General features: G+C 42.4%; 1 protein-coding gene across 1 annotated transcript in view; it reads right to left on the bottom strand.

Annotated features, from left to right (window-relative positions):
* The window catches only part of ADAMTS16 (ADAM metallopeptidase with thrombospondin type 1 motif 16), a 370,445-nt gene that overhangs the window by 87,921 nt on the left and 264,880 nt on the right, over positions 1-17,644 (bottom strand). Inside the window, exons 13-14 of the mRNA XM_077269610.1 lie at positions 8,975-9,147; positions 3,371-3,501 (exon numbers count right to left, since the gene is read on the bottom strand). Coding sequence (XP_077125725.1) covers positions 3,371-3,501; positions 8,975-9,147 — 304 coding nt within the window. The remainder of the gene's footprint in view (positions 1-3,370; positions 3,502-8,974; positions 9,148-17,644) is intronic.

Below are 17,644 nucleotides of genomic sequence, written 5' to 3'. Positions count from 1 at the left end.
TCCACCACCTCCATCATTGTCCTCAACACCACCTTCATCATTGCCTTCTCACCCACCACCCCCATCATTGCCCTTTCCACCACCTCCATCTCTGCCTTCTCCACTACCCCATCATTGCCCTTTCTACCACCTCTATCATTGTATTCTCCCCACCACCCCATTATTGCCCTTTCCACCACCTCTATCATTGCTTTCTCCCCAACACCTCCATTATTGCACATTGCACCCCCTTATCATTGCCTCCTCCCCACCACCACCATCATTGTCCTTTCCACCACAACCGTCATTGCCCTTTCCACCATTTCTATCATTGCCTTCTCCCCCAAAACCCCTATCATTGCCCTTTCCACCACCTCTGATTGTTTTCTCTCCCACCACCCACATTATTGCCCATTCCACCACCTCCATCATTACCTTCTGCCCCACCACTCCCATCATTACCTTCTCCCCACCACACTCATCATTGCCCTTTCCACTACCTCTATGATTGTTTTCTCCCCAGCACCCACATCTTTGCCCATTCCATCACCTCCATCATTGCCTCCTGCCCCACCACCCAATCATCCTTTCCATCACCCCCATCATTGCCTTCTCACCCACCACCCCATCATTGCTTTCTCTCCTACCACTCCCATCATTGCCCTCTCCATCTCCTCCATCGCTGCCTTCTCCCCCACCACCCCCATCATTGCCTTCTCCCCCACCACCCTCATCATTTCCCTCTCCTCCACTACCCCATCATTGCCTTCTCCCCCACCACCTCCATCATTGCCTCCTCCCCCACCACCCCATCGTACTTTCCATCACCCTCATCATTGCCCTCTCCACCACCTACACACACACCTGTCTGCATGTTCCCCCACAGGCACATACACACATCCCACTCTTCACCTTCCCCCACAGACATGCACACAACTCCCTGCACGTTCCCCCGCAGAGACACACATACCTCTCTGCACGTTCCCCCACAGAGACACACACACTTCTCTGCATGTTCCCCCACAGAGACACGCACACACAGCACCACTCACCTCTCTGCACATTCCCCAGCAGCATCTTTGTCGCCGGCAGCTTCCTCTCTGGCACAGCCACGTGCTGAATGCTGACATCATCCAGCTGTACTGCTGCATCAGACAGGAAGCACCGGGCATGAAGCAGAATGGATCCCTTCGGCTCCACTGCCATTTTTTCCTGTAGGCAGTGGAGCTGCAGACATAAACAGGGAGACAGAGATAAACAGGCCAGATTGCCCTCAGTGTTAGCCACTTACAGGGGCCCCCTCCACCTCCATTGCAGCCACACCAGGTTTACATGTGGTATGCTAGCCGTAGCCTGCGACTAACAGTGAAATTAATATTCACCCCTCTCTACGCCCATGGGGGCATGGGGAAGAGTGAATATTAATTTCTTTTTAGTAGCGGGGACAGGCTTCTGCCTCCTGTCTCCTGCTGCTGCTCTGCTGGCACTGGGCAGGCACCTCTGATTCAGGGGTCCCATAGCAGCTGCATGGTGTACTGCTATTAGTGACTCGCCACTGGCTTGGGGCCCCTTAAGCAGCAGAGGCCCTAGGCAGCTGCCGGCTCTGTATGCCAGCAGGTGTCAGTGCCTGGGCCCACCGGAGAATCCTCCGATTCTCTGGTGGGCCAGTCCAACCCTGCATGCATGGAGAGCCCAACAAACAGGCTCTCCATGCATGTGCTATGACTGTCACACAGTCGTGACACATGCTGCTGCGGAGCCAAACAGCTGATCAGCCAGAGCTATCCAAGAAGCCAGGTTCCCTCTTCAGCTTATTTGGTAAGCGCTATAGCTTGGTAAATAAGCCCTGACCCGATCAAATTCGCTCATCTCTACACAGGAGTGCAACCTAAGATGCTCTGTGTTTGCTGTTCATGGACCCTTGACATACTGTATGTTCAGTGTCTTTTTTGCCAATGGTCAAAAATGAAGCTTTTTTAATGCAGAAAACACTTCTGACCCTTTTCATTTAGGCCCGACCAGGGCAAACTGTGGCCTGCAGGCAAAATCCAAACTTTTGGCTGTTCGAGTCCGGCCCATGGACCAAGAAACCAATGGGCTGAAACAGTGGCCCATGAGCTGCACCGTGCTCTCCCCCACTCATCGTCCATCCACCGTCACTACTCAGTGACACTACTATCCGCATTCTCAGGGCAGGATGCAGAGAGCTGTGAATACATTGATAGAGGACAGGGCTGCCGACACCATCTTCCACCAATCAGTGTGAGACATCAGACACAATAATGTAATTTCATCGTGCTGTGACTCTGTGCACAGGAGACAGGAGCAGAGCATCGGGGGAATGGGATCCGTTGAGTATGTGTTTTTTTCATGTGTATGGGATATTTGTATGTACATAGGAGGCTATGTGGGGACTCATACTATACATTAGAGGATATGTGGGGGTTCATATTGTATATAGAGAGGCTTTGTTGGGGCTCATACTGTATATAGGTGGCTATGTTGAGGCTTATACTCTATAAAGGAGGCTATGTTGAGGCTCATACTTTGTATAGGGGCTGTGTACAGGCTCAGATGGTATATAAGGGGATGTTAGCATTCTTAATTCTGCTCAATATTAAGTAATACAATTAACATTAATATAAATAATATATTATTAATATAGAGCAGAAATAACTTTAGCCTATTGGTTCGGCCCTCCACAGCAGTCACAGTCTCATGTGTCCCTTGGGAAAAATAAATGTCCAACTCTGATCTAGCCCATGTCTCCCTTCCAAGTTAAGGTGCAACATAGTATAATGCAAGTTATGATATACTATGAAATACAGTTTTTAGTGCCAATTATGCCAGACCTTAGCTTGATAAATATTTATTAAAATAATATTAATATAAATAATATAAATAAATGTTAATATTTCTTAACATTTAATTAGAACCAGATTCCCCTTCAATTATACTTTGGCATAACATAGTTTTTTAATCTAAATTTTAATATACATTAACTCGTCAGCGACAGTTTTTGCTTCTGTGTTTTGTGTCCAAGTGTCATTGCTTTAATAATTTTACAATAAATATAGCCACAACACCAGTTGTAGTTTTCAATGTCACTTTCATTCTACCCTACAATTTGGTGGAAAACGGAAAAAAATTCCAAAGCGTGTTGAAATGGTTTTAAAAAAAAAGAAAAAACACAATTCTGACATTGTTTTTGGGGGGTTTGTTATTTTTTTGTGATCATTTTGTTTTACATATGGCTAGTATTTTAGAGTTTATATGGGTGTAATCTGATAAAAGAAGAGGTACATAAGGTATCCGGTTGACCCAGTATAGAAACTCCCAGAATAGGCACATTTGTATTTTCTGTCTCCGCTCATTTTCCTTTCCCTCTTACCTCACAAATGCCATCGATACAGACATTATTACTGTGCTCAGAGCACCGAGTTCCATCTTTCACTTTGTTTGATAAGGAAAAAAAGAAATCAAAGCCTTCTGCAATACAGTAGAGTTTACAGTAATCTTGTTCTGAAAAAAAAAATGCACGAATCATAAAAGCCATAATATAGGATATCTGACTGGGTCTATGCAAACACTCAGGTTTATCCCCAAATCACCATTATATGTGTATATCCTGTGGGGTTCAGTGCTTGGAATGTGGCTTGGAAACACTCTAGTGAGTCTCCCATATATTTATATTTCATTGGCAAAACAGATAAAAATGCACATTATAGCTTAAGCTTTACTTTCAAATATTACTGATGGTTCTTAGTTGTAGCCTTAGCGAGCTTTCACTATAAGGTATGGCTAAAGCCTCATGCAAACTCTCGCTTATTTTTCCTATGTGAAAAACAAACCGATATTTGTCAGTGTTTTGGTTAGTGGCTATCTTCACATGGAGCTTTCAAGGAGTTTTAGAGCAGAAACATAAGTGGAAACTATGTTTTTTGAGGATTTTTGGAGAAGGATTTCAATTTTCCACTCAGTTTCTGCTCAGTTTCCATTCCAAAAAGACTGCGTGGGGTTTCATCAGTTTTCTCATATGCAAAAAAATTATCTGATGAAAATTTCCTAGTGTCTCATATAAATCAGTGAAAAACAGCATTAGGGTGCAACCTAGGATGGCTTCTGTGTAGTGCAGAAAGCTTGCAAAGTGCACAGGGTTATAGGTAGAAATTAACGCTCAGGATCTGCAACACACTCCAATCTGTCTGACTGATGAAGGTCACTGTAGGATCGAAACCTCTTCTTTATTTTTGAATTGCCTGCACACAATAAAATCATCTGCTTACAACATTTACCTGAATGCCAAGTTTTCTACAAGATTTACATGGGATAAATTAAAGAACATGGAGCACAAGAACACTAACAAATTTCAAAAATAAAAGGAATAATTTTATTGATACATTATAAAATATACAAAATACAAAGACAGCCCAAACAATGGGCAATCTACAAGTAAGAGGAAAAGGTAAGGAACCTGCTAGCACAGCAGGCAAAAACGGACCAAAAAGGTAAATATTGCAAGGGCTAGTCTGGCAGAACCAAAAGAGGGGGGAGGGGAAAATAAATTCCCAATGAGTCCTAAGTAAGACCACGGACCAGGCTCTGTACATAAGGCCCTGTGGATATCACCACCAATGAAACCCCTCAAAACCCCCTACACATATCAATAGGTTGCCAACACTCACCCATAGTTACAGATATCCTCGGTCACGCCTGCTGTGACCCCTTGACGCGCGTTTCGCGTAAGTGCTTCTTCAAGAAGGGGACTCCCCTTCTTGAAGAAGCACTTACGCGAAACGCGCGTCAAGGGGTCACAGCAGGCGTGACCGAGGATATCTGTAACTATGGGTGAGTGTTGGCAACCTATTGATATGTGTAGGGGGTTTTGAGGGGTTTCATTGGTGGTGATATCCACAGGGCCTTATGTACAGAGCCTGGTCCGTGGTCTTACTTAGGACTCATTGGGAATTTATTTTCCCCTCCCCCCTCTTTTGGTTCTGCCAGACTAGCCCTTGCAATATTTACCTTTTTGGTCCGTTTTTGCCTGCTGTGCTAGCAGGTTCCTTACCTTTTCCTCTTACTTGTAGATTGCCCATTGTTTGGGCTGTCTTTGTATTTTGTATATTTTATAATGTATCAATAAAATTATTCCTTTTATTTTTGAAATTTGTTAGTGTTCTTGTGCTCCATGTTCTTTAATTTATTTCATGCTTTGGGAGTAGTACACGCATGATTAGTGTAGTTTCATTTATGTATATACGGAGAGAGCAGGGCTTCGGCCCCTCTCAGTCTGGATATTTTGTTATATTTGTTGTGATTTCTGTTATAAGATTTACATGGGATAGGATCCTACTTAGGCACCATCCACAGGAGTGGCGTAATTACCAATTTTGTTATCCATATAGTGTCTGAGCTTTTCATGGACCCTTAAAGTATGTTCACATTGCTTCTTTTATCAACTATCATAAATGACGTTTTTAAAGCAGAAGACACTTCAGAAATCGCTCTTTTTCTCTAGCGTTTTGAAAGCCTGAAGCTTCAAATTTTAGCTTTTTGTTTCCCCGTTTTTTTGATGGGGCAGGGGATGTCTTTTTACTGTCTTGTTCCAGATGTTTTTTTATTCCATTACACAATGGAGCTTAAGAATATGATGTACACAAGAGTACACAACTTTCTTAATAGTACGCTGAACATATTTCTGGCCCTTGCGCTGTATGTGTGGAAAACAGACAGCACAGGCCCCAAGGTCAACCTACGCGCTAATTCAGGTGGGCTCCGGTCTATGTGAAAAAGCTGCAACCCACTCTATTCTGTTCCAATTCATGGAAGATGCAATATCACAAGCTCATCCTTAAGCTCATTTTTTTGTGCATATTTATGTGGGCATATGTGTAACAATTCATGGAAGAGACTAGTGCATGTATATAGCTATAACGTATACATTCACATTTAACCTGTTTTTCCATTAAAGAATACTTTTTATGGAACATTCATCTAGTGTTGAACTACCTTTTTCCATTTTGATAACTTGTTGTTTGTGGCAACAGCAATAATGATACTGGTTTTTCTGGACAAATGGATGATAATCAGTAGACTTTAAACACATCGTTTTTTGCAGTTTTCAGACAAGAAACTTGAGAGAACCTCCAAGTTTTTGAGAAGTATTAGTTTTTGAAGAGATTGGAGAGTTTCTGCTCTGTTTCTGCTACAAAAACACATCCCACAAAAAGTTTTGGAATGCATAAACTAAGGCTATGTGCATATATATTAAGCCCATGTGAATATGGAGTTTTTTGAGGCATTTGTGGAGCAGAGCGGAAATGCTTTAAATCTTCATACAAATATAAAAACTCCTCAAAAATGTAGAGATTCGACTCAGTTTCTGCTCCCCAAAGCTCTGCAAAAAGAATCAGTGGGCAAATTTGTATTTCATTATGAGTCAGTGAAAATGTTATACATTTATTGCAATGATTGAGTAAAATAGGTGGAATCATAGAAGGACAGCATGGTGGCGCATTGGTTAGCACTGTAGCACTTCCATCACTAAAGTCCTGCGACCAAATCCCATCATTGAGTACATCTACAGGGTGGGCCGTTTAGATGGATACATCTAAATAAAATGGGAATGGTTGGTGATATCAACTTCCTGTTTGTGTCATATTAGTATATGGGAGGGGGAAAACTTTTCAAAATGGGTGGTGACAATGGCGGCCATTTTGAATCCAACTTTATTTTTTTCAGTGGGAAGAGGGTCATGTGACACATCAAACTTATTGAGAGTTTTACAAGAAAAACAATGGTGTGCTTGGTTTTAATGTAACTTTATTTTTTCATGAGTTATTTACAAGTTTATGGCCACTTATAAAATGTGTTCAAAGTGCTGCCCATTGTGTTGGATTGTCAATGCAACCCTCTTCTCCCACTCTTGACACACTGATAGCAATAGCGCAGAATAAATGCTAGCACAGGCTTCCAGTATCCATTGTTTCAGATGCTGCACATCTCCTACCTTCACAGCATAGACAATTGCCTTCAGATGACCCCAAAGATAAAAGTCTAAGGGGGTCAGATTGGGAGACCTTGGTGGCCTGGAAAGTGGATTGGTCGTAGTTGGCCAGTTGAAGTAAAATAAAGTGTAATTTAAAGTGTTGCTCTGGCTGACAATTTTTATTTACAATAAATGCATTATGGATAGTTAAAATATATGGTGTCCTTTTCCTAGTAAGCTTTGCGTGGTTTCTCCTATTTACAGACCAAGCTTCATATCTGTAAATTGACTGCCTTTTCACAGACTACTTAGATAATACCTCTATACCCAGCAGAAGTGGATATGCAGGATCCACCAATTACAATAAGTGACGTCTCAACAGAGCCTGCTTCCTCTGCCATCACAATGACCTTTGCAAACACTTAGTAGCTGATTGAATAAAAATTGTAGGCCCTGATTAATCATTTGCATTTTTTAAGACACTGCTTTTTTGTCTTATGATATTAGTTGCCATTTTTGATGCCAAATTCATCAAAAAAGTGGTCACAATTGATGATTCATGAGCACACACAATATAAGATATATTTCAATAGAATTGCAAATGAAACTTGTGCAAACAAATTTAATATAAACAAAACTCACAAAACTAGACAAAAAACACGCGTAAGGCAATAATGAATTGGGGCCATTAGGTCTGAGTTAATCTATTGCTGATAACGTACGTACATGTACATTTACTGAAAAAGGAGAAAAACCCTAGTGGCCAGTGTGAAATTTGCAAGTTTTCATTTTTTATTTTAATGCATATTTGATGGAAAAGGAAATGCCATTGCCATGATAAACATAATTTAACATAAAAAAACTCATTCAAACAATAAGTCATTTTTGATGCAAAACTAAATAGCAAAGCCACTAAAGACTCAAGGCCTACAAAAATTCCATTTTCAACAGCAGAAAAAAAAAAAAAGGCAGCAACACTTACCTGCCCAGATCTAGGAACAAGCGCACTGCAGGGTGCAGCCAGCTCATAAAGCATAATCGAAAAGTAGGGGCGTGACTAATAGGCTGTCAACCAGACACTATGCATTACCATTGTGTGAACAACGCCCTATGTGGGCCTTTATTGCGCACTTGTATATTGGGCAGTCACCCCCTCCAGGAGTGGGTATGTGGTGAGTGGCTGTTGATCTGGTATTGTGCACCTGTGTTGCTAACATCTTGCTTTATGGGCTGGCTGCACCCTGCAGTGCACTTGTTCCAAGATCTGGGCAGGTAAGTGTTGCTGCCTTTTTTTTTTTTTTTTCTGCTGTTGAAAATTGCATTTTTGATGCAAGCCTCCAATTAATTATTTTGTTAATTTGTCATTGCCTGGATATGTTTCTAGGTGACACAAAAGAAAACAGTAGTACTATATAGGATATGTAAATGTGTTACAGATTTTCCATTGGGAAAACAATAAGGCATCTCAGATAGAAAAATGGATAATACATGAAAGATAATTAGAGAGATAAACATTATTAGTGTTAAAATGACTTAAAGAATAGTCTTGGATGGACAGGTCTGGAGATGGGAGTCAGGCACAAACATGAGAAATAGATGTGAAAGATCTAGAGTCACCCTAGATCCCAGTCTTAGGCTACGTTCACATTTGCGTTGTTGTGTGCTGCGTCGGCGACGCAACGCACAACGCATGCAAAAACGCATGCAAAACGCAGCGTTTTGTGACGCATGCGTTCATTTCTATAGCGCAAAAAAATGCAACATGCTGCGTCCTCTGCGCCCTGACGCTTGCGCCAAAAAAACGCATGCGTCACAAAGCGCAACACAACGCATGTCCATGCGCCCCCCATGTTAAATATAGGGGCGCATGACGCATGCGTCGCCGCGGCTGCGCCCGACGCAACGCAAATGTGAACGTAGCCTAACACAATCGCACATTATTACAAATCAGAAACCAAGGTAACAAATGACTGAAAGAAAAGCAAAAATCAAATATATGCACCTTACCTTCCACACGGGTGTAAGGCTTCCAGTTATAGTACCAGCCTCTGAAAGGTTTACTGTTGTACTCTGCACACTGCTGCGCTCTATAGTCAATACTATTCTTAGGACACTTCTGAGTGCTGCAAAGTTTAAATAATCGGAAAGAACCTTCACAGAAATTTCCACCATGAAACGGTCTAAACCAAAAAGTGAAAAATGTATATTATTGGGTATGAGCACTTCATAGAGTGATATAAGAAGAAGGACATCTTTATTAGTGGGACCAATGAAGTCTTCTACTTTTCTCCTGGTAAAAAAAATCTACATTTACTGGGAAGGCACATATCTGGGAGTCTATAAGTTTGTTCTCACTGCTAATACAATACGAGGTGAGCTTGTATATAATACATCAACAGTATGACAGTCTTTGACTTAGGCTCCCACAAAGATGGCTCAAAATGACGACATAAAAGACACAATGGGCCCAATTCATCAAGACCATCATTGTTCATGCCAAAGTAGATGAGTGGGAGTGTTGGAATCAGGCTCTCCTAATTCATGAAGTGTACGACTCTTCATGAATCCAGAATGTCTGGTGAGTGGCGTGTTCCTGCAATGGCCAGTCAGCTACTGGAGTGAGATTGCTGGTGTTCAGAATGCCACACCTCGTCATGAATTAAATGAACAAGCATGGCTCCTCCACTCATCTCATTATGTCGGAGCAGGGAGAAACTAGCTGTGAAATTACAAAAGTTGCAAAATTGTGCTACTGTTTAAAGTTTTTTTACACAAGATTTCTTGTTTGAAAACTTTGATGAATTGGGCCCAAGTGTTTATTTTTACTTGATAAGCACCAGTTCTTGCACACCATAACATAATGGACTTATTTAATAAGCTGCATTTCTTTTTTTTCTTTTTTTTAAATATCTTACCTAAATCATATAAATCAGTGGCATGAAATTCAGTTATGACAAATGATAGAAAATCTTAGATAAAAGTACAAGTGAAAAAATAGAATGAAAAATAAGTGGATGAAGGAAGAGTGGGGAGGAATTCTGGAGAAACAGTAGCATAGGTAAAGAGCTACATTTGGTCCACACTATATGAACCCATTTGTGTGATCAGTTAAAGGGGTTGTGATCAACTATTTTTGAGCTCACAATCTCTGTTATGTATAAAATAAACTGAACTCTTTAACTCTCAACCAGGTCCAACACTTAAATCTGTCAATTTAAACATAATGGACCATGTGAGATAAAAATTATTGAACGATGACAACCCATTTAATTACATGGATAGGAAGGTAATGAGTTAGTTAGTGTGTGTATAATGAGAGAGCTAGTGTGTGCTTAAGCATAAGTGGAAAACCAAACTTTAAAGGATATCTAAACTTTTTAATTATTAATCAGTCTTTGCCATGTTTTGAATCTTTGTAATGTACTCCATTACCTTAACTTGTTTTCCTTTTTCCAAAAATGCATGATCAGAGTTGTTTTACCTGCCTTGTTCACACAGAAGGGTAGCACTTCTGACCTGCAGGTCTATCAAATATCTCTACTCGTGTGCGAGCTTCTAAGCTCTGCGAATATTTAAATGTAGTGTCTGAGCATTGGGAACCACTGTCTGAGCTTGGAGGATGGGCAGCAGAGAAGCTCACACAGGAGTAGAGATATATGAAAGACCGGCAGGTCAGAAGTGCTACTCACAAAGCACTATAAAACAGCCCTTTCATCATGGAGTTTGGGAGAGAGGAAAGCAATAAAAGGTAGTGCAGTACACTATAAAGATTCTGAACTGTGTGAAGAATGAACAATAGTGTTGAGCATTCCGATACCGCAAGTATCGGGTATCGGCCGATATTTGCGGTATCGGAATTCCGATACCGAGTTACGATATTTTTGCGATATCGGGAATCAGGATCGGAATGCATGTTCATGTGTAAAATAAAGAATAAAAATAAAAAATAGGGATATACTCACCCTCTGACGCGCCCTGGTTGTAACCGCTGCAACCTGCAGCCTCCGTTCCTAAGAATGAGCGAGTGAAGCACCTGCGATGACGTCGCGGTCTTGTGATTGGTCGCGTGAGCGGTCACATGAGCGGTCACTCAACCAATCACAAGCCGCCACGTCATCGAAGGTCCTTCAGTCGCTCATTCTTAGGAACGGAGGCTGCCGGTTAACACCGCTAGGTCCAGGGTCCGCCGGAGGGGTGAGTATATCCATATTTTTTATTTTTATTCTTTATTTTTTACATGAATATGGATCCCAGGGCCTGAAGGAGAGTTTCCTCTCCTTCAGACCCTGGGAACCATCCAGGATAGCTTCCGATACTTGTGTCCCATTGACTTGTATTGGTATCGGTATCGGCGATATCCGATATTTTTCGGATATCGGCCGATACTATCCGATACCGATACTTTCAAGTATCGGAAGGTTTCGCTCAACACTACTGAACAATAATCCATTAAAAAAAGTTTAATTAATTACTAAACAAAATGTGTCAGGTTTATCATTGAGGATAAGGGTCATCCTTTCATTTTAGTATGCAAAACCTTTTTTAAACTAATGAAATTAAGAAGAGACCTCGTGATCCATGCGTAATTCACCATATTTGTTTGTGTAGCATTACTTTTTTTAATGCACCTGTCAAAATATTATACTTTAAGGCAGTAGCATAGCTACCGGGGGGGGGGGGGGCAGAGTGGGCCATCACCCCGGGCCCGCGCTCTGAGGGGGCCCACCCAAAGCTATGCTACTGTAACTGTAGGCTATTTAAATTGATTGATTTATGATACCCCAACCTCATGCATAATAAGTCAGCTGTCAATTTTCTATAGCAATCCAAAACCAGCCTGATCCAGCACTTTGACAAAATGAAAAACGATTTTTGAAATCCAGTATAAACCATATTGGCAATGGGATAATCATAGGAAGGAAAATACCCATTCGGAGAATAGTTATAGGTTGATGTATTTTAAAGTGAAAGACTTCTTAATCATAACCTAGGTATAGTATGGTTTTTAATGACTTTCATTAAAAGTTTTTAATTTTATCAAAGTGCTGGATCAAGTTTTGGATTCTATTACCTTGAAATCTAGATCCCTTGAACTCGTATGGACAGGTGAGCAGATTATATTCCTCTTTACTTTGTCAATTTTTTACACTTTTAAACATTTTTTAGGCATATATTAACATATTATATTTTAGGGCTATTTAAGTCCCAGCCAAATTTTCTTTAACCCCTTAGTGACAGAGCCAATGTGCTACTAAATGATCAAGCCAATTTTTACAATTCTGACCACTGTCAAATTGTGAAGTTATAGCTCTGAAACGCTTCAACATATCCCACTGATTCTGAGATTGTTTTTTTCATGACATATTGTACTTCATGTTAGTGGTAAAATTTCTTTGATATAACTTGCGTTCATGAAAAAAAAACGGAAATTTGGCAAAAAGTTTGAAAATTTTTCAATTTTCAAACTTTTAATTTTGGTACCTTTAAATCAGACAGTGGAGTCACACAAAATAGTTAATAAATAATATTTCCCACATGTCTATTTTACATCAGCATGATTTTGGAAACATAATTTTTTTTTGTTAGGAAGGGTTAAAAGTTGGCCAGCGATTTCTCATTTTTCCAACAAAATTTACAAAACCATTTTTTTTAGGAACCTCCTCACATTTGACGTGAGTTTGGGGGGTCAATATAACAGAAAATACCCAAAAGTGACACCATTCTAAAATCTGCAAACCCCAAAGGTACGCAAAACCACATTCAAGAAGTTTATTAAGCTTTCAGGTGTTTCATGAGAACTAAAGCAATTTGGAAGGAGAAAATAAACATTTAACTTTTTACAGACAAAAGTTACATTGGAACCATTTTTTTTTTATTTTCTCAAGGGTAAGAGGAGAAATTGAACCGAAAAATTTGTTGTGCAATTTCTCCTGAGCACGCCAATACCCCGTATGTGGTGGAAAGTCACTGTTTGGGCACAAGGCAGGGCTCAGAAGGGAGGGGGCACCATTTAACTCTTTGAACGCAAAATTGGATGGAATCAAGGGTGGCGCCATGTTGCGTTTGGAGACCCCTTGATGTACCCAAACAGTGGAACCCCCCAATTCTAACTCCAATCCTAACCCCAACACACCCCTAACCCTAATCCCAACCTTAACCATAACCCTAGCCCAACCCTAACTTTAGCCCTTCCCTAACTTTAGCCCCAACCCTAACCCTAGCCCCAACCCTAACTTTAGCCCAACCCCAAACCTAACCCTAGGCCCAACCCTAACCCTAGCTCAACCCTAACCCTAGTTCTAGCCCCAACTCTAACCCTTATCCTAGCCCCAACTCTAACCCTAACCCTAGCCCTACTCAAACCCTAATGGAAAAATGGAAATACACTTTTTTATTATTATTATTATTATTATTATTATTATTATTATTATTATTATTACCTAACTAAGGGAGCAATAAGGGAGGGTCTGATTTTCATTTTTTTCTATTTTGATCACTGAGATAGGGTCTATCACAGAGATCAAAATGAACCAATAGGTAAAATTTCCTATTGCTGCCAGGTGCCGGCCAGCAGATCTCGGCGGGCGCACTGGCAATGCTCCCCACCATTTTTTCCCAGAAGATGCAACCAGCTGGATGACAACATGGGGGATGCAGGAGGGTCCAGGGACACCAGAGGTACTGGGGGGATCGGGGGACCCCATTTCTCTCTCCTCTGATGTGCAAAATCAGACTTTTTAACGGTGATCACAACACTGGGGTCAGTCGGTAAAAACTGAAACAAATCATGTTCTCCGGGGTCTCAGCTACCCCTGGTAGCTGAGACCCCGGAGAATTTCTGATGCTGGGGGCGCTATACATTTACTTCTCATTGCTGTAAGAAAAGAGGTGCTGAGGAATAAATACCCTTAACTGCTGCTATTAAAAGGCGTATCGGCTGTTGTTAAGGGGTAAAATAGACAAAAAAAGTGTTTACATGTTGTAGTGTAGCGCCTACTACGCGCCTTGGGGGACAGTCGCTTGGAACAGGATTAACGCACTCGGGCACGGTTTTCTATCAAAACAGAGTCTTTTGGGTTTATTTCACACAATATAAACCATTTCCTTAGGAACTTAGTAACAGTTTATACACCATCTGGACGTATTCAACTTCACAACAGTTCGTCTCTGACCCCGGTCTGCATAACACACGGTTTTCAGACCGTTACCCGTTGGCAACCTTCACGGGTTCCTGGACACCTCTTGGCCTCAGAGGTGCCCCATACACAATGTCTCTCTCTTCCTTTCACTCTGACCCCAGTCAGTATAACACGGTTCCTTCCCGTTACCTGTGTGTGCTGCACAGGTTCTCGGATACCTCTCTTCCTTAGAGGCATCCTTCAAGCATTCTCACTCTGTCTTTCCTTTTCTCTGACCCCGGTCAGTACAACATGAATCTCCATTCATTACCTGCCATTGCTGCACAGGTTCTCGGATACGTCTCTTCACCAGAGACATCCTTCCGACATTCTCACTCTGTCTTTCCTTTTCTCTGACCCCGGTCAGTACAACATGAATCTCCATTCGTTACCTGCCATTGCCGCACAGGTTGTCGGATACCTCTCTTCACCAGAGGCATCCTTCCAACATTCTCACTCTGACCCCGGTCAGTACAACACGGATCTCCATCCGTTCCACAGTCTGGTCTGTGCGAGGTCCAGAGCCCCCGCCATGTGCTCTTCAGGGAGCCGACACTCCCAACACATGGGGCTCTCTCCAGGACCTTCCAGCACAGACCATTCAGGTCCACACTCAGAGCCCATGTGACCATCCCTCAGTCACATTATATAGTACTAACCACTCCCACAGGTGGGAGTGTGGATGTGTGGCTAGTTTATCCCGCCCATCTCACACAACTAGCCTAATAAGTCTTCCTTACAACTACACCATAGATATACACACTCTTGAGGGACTACAGGTCCCAGAACAACATTACATCAGACTTACCACGCAGACTCCCTCTGCGACACATATTGGCCATTCACAACACTGCCAGTCACTGTTTCACCATGATTATAATGATGACAAATATGCCTCCATGCATATCCCAAGGAGCACACACAGCGCCCCCTAGCTGCCACAGGGGTCACTACACTACAATGTATAGAAAATATCATTTCTATCACAAATAATTCTCTCACTTATAATATTTTATTTTATAAACGAGAAGATGATTGACCTCAAGATAATCATGATACATTTTTAAATAGTAGCAACCTTTTTTCGTATTTTATTATTGCCAGCTGTGACGGGGTATGCGACAGAGCAGAAAGAGACACCAGGCCGATAAACAATCCAACAATATTTATTGGAACAGGGAACTGGGACAACGCAAATGAAAGTATTTCTGCAGCATCCACAATGAGTCCACAATGAGTCCACAGAAAAGGAGCAGATCCTGGGGAGCTGTTATGATCCGGTGACCGTGGAGCCGCATGAGAGACTTTCTCAGGAGTAGGTGGTACCTGTACTGACCGCAAACCCTAAACTAACACCGCAACTAGAAGTAGCCGTGGGATGTACCTAACAAGTCCTAGACACCTCGACACAGCCGGAGGACTAAATACCCCTATAGATGGAAATGGGAATTCTATCTTGCCTCAGAGCAGAACCCCAAAGGATAGGCAGCCCCCCACAAATATTGACTGTGAGTATAAGAGGAAAGACACACGCAGGCAGAAAACAGGATTTAGCAAAAGAGGCACTTCTAGCTAAATAGAAAAGGACAGGACAGAATTCTAAGCGGTCAGTATTAAAATCCTAAAAATATCCACAGCAGATAATACAAATATTCTACATCTAACTAAAGACATAGAAAGAATATCTGCATCTCCTGAGAATCCAGCATGACTGAAAAATCCAAACAAAGTCTAAGCTGGACAAAAACACAATGAATTGCACTGAATTGCAAAGCACACTGCATGTGTGCACAGAGACAAAAAACCAGACACTTATCTTAGCTGAATTGGCAGCAGGGCATGAGGAGCCAGAGAGAGATGCAATCCCTCCAGGTACAATGGGCAACTGGCAAAGACTCATGGATCCTGCAAACCTAAATACCTAGTAGAGCTGCAATCAGCAGAAACACCTGCCCTGGATTACAGCCCCAAAACAACTGAACTACCACCAACAACCACCGGAGGGAGCCCAAGAGCAGAATTCACAACAGGGAGCCACCCGACAATCCGACGCCAGGGAAATAGCAATAGTTCTTGAGTGAATTCAATAGATCCAGCAGATGAGGGGTACAACACAGTCCCATGCGGCAGCTTCCAACAATACACACGGTCACAGGGATCTCGCCTCAGCCTAAGATCCCAGCCCTTCGCATGTCACCACACAAATTGAATCAGCCAACACATGAGTCTATTGTTCTGTGTCCTGGGATCCACCCCTCCATGGGGGAGGGCTCTCCCCTACTGATTGTTGACTCCAGCCTGATTGCATGGCAGTCCAGGGACACAGGCCGGGGGAGGGACACGCTGTTACAACCCCTTCCCCCTCAAGTAGTGTACATACTAGTGACCTCAACAGGTCGCTTGTCAAGTAAACGTAAACATGGCCAACATAATTCATGGCTCCTTCCTGGACAATCCATTAGCGTTTGTGTCGACTGCCTCATCTTTATTGTATGGTGCATTTGTAGGCTTAAAGGTGGGCTCCATTTTACATCTTCTTTGACTTAAACTCTGTTTCCTGCACCCACAAATCAACATTGTAGCTCTCTCACATTATTTCCTAAGACAATATCTGCAGGCAGGCCCCTCATCACCCCAACCATGCATTGCTTGACCCTAAAGCCAAAGTCCAGTTCTACACTTGCTTTTGGGATATTCTTCCATTGGCCTCCAGCTAATTCAATGGTAATCCCAGGTCCGTGCTGTATTGCCTCTGGCCGAACCACTCTGGGATCAGCTATGGTGAGAAATGCCCCAGAGTCACAAAAGCCAAGAACTCTCTGACCATCCAGCATGACCTCCTGTAAGTGCTTTCTTTGAGGATTAAAGGAACTTGTGGCTGTAGCCCGCACCCCATAAACCCATAAAGGTCGAACATGGGTTTCTGAGCTATTAGGCAAATCAATTTGAAGGGGTGGCACCTCTACCTCCATTGTGTTTGGCTGTAAATAATTGATAGGCTGATTTGGTGCAGGGTCAATCCTCAATTGACTCTGAGGGCAGGTGTCTTGCAGATGCCCAGTCTGCCCACATCGGTAACAGCTGCTCTGTATCACACTCCTTCCCATGTGCACTCTGGGGATGGAGGTAAGGGAACCTGTAGGCTGATATCTATGTGACGGTGCATGAGGTGGTTGTTGGGGTTGACAGATTTCTCCACTGTATAGCTGGGCAGGTGGCCTGCAGATGCCCGGGATGCCCACATCCATAACACCTGCGCTCTACTACTTTCTCTCCTTGTAGCATTTCAGAGGAAGAGGCAGGACTAGCTGGAAGGTGAGTCACATGGGTATCAACATGAGGTGGTGGTCTAGTGGGACAGCAAACTTTTGGGGACTGAAGGACAAAAGACCACTGATGGTGGGGTGTTGGTAGTTTTTACTTTATCCACCAGTAAATTTTTCCACTGAGGCTTCATCGTGAGAAACTCATCAGCTAAAGCAGCAGCTTGCTGCCTCTT

This window comes from Ranitomeya variabilis, chromosome 6 (genome assembly GCF_051348905.1).
Source record: "Ranitomeya variabilis isolate aRanVar5 chromosome 6, aRanVar5.hap1, whole genome shotgun sequence".
Lineage (NCBI taxonomy): Eukaryota > Metazoa > Chordata > Amphibia > Anura > Dendrobatidae > Ranitomeya > Ranitomeya variabilis.
This window is presented reverse-complemented; position numbering and strand designations above follow the sequence as displayed.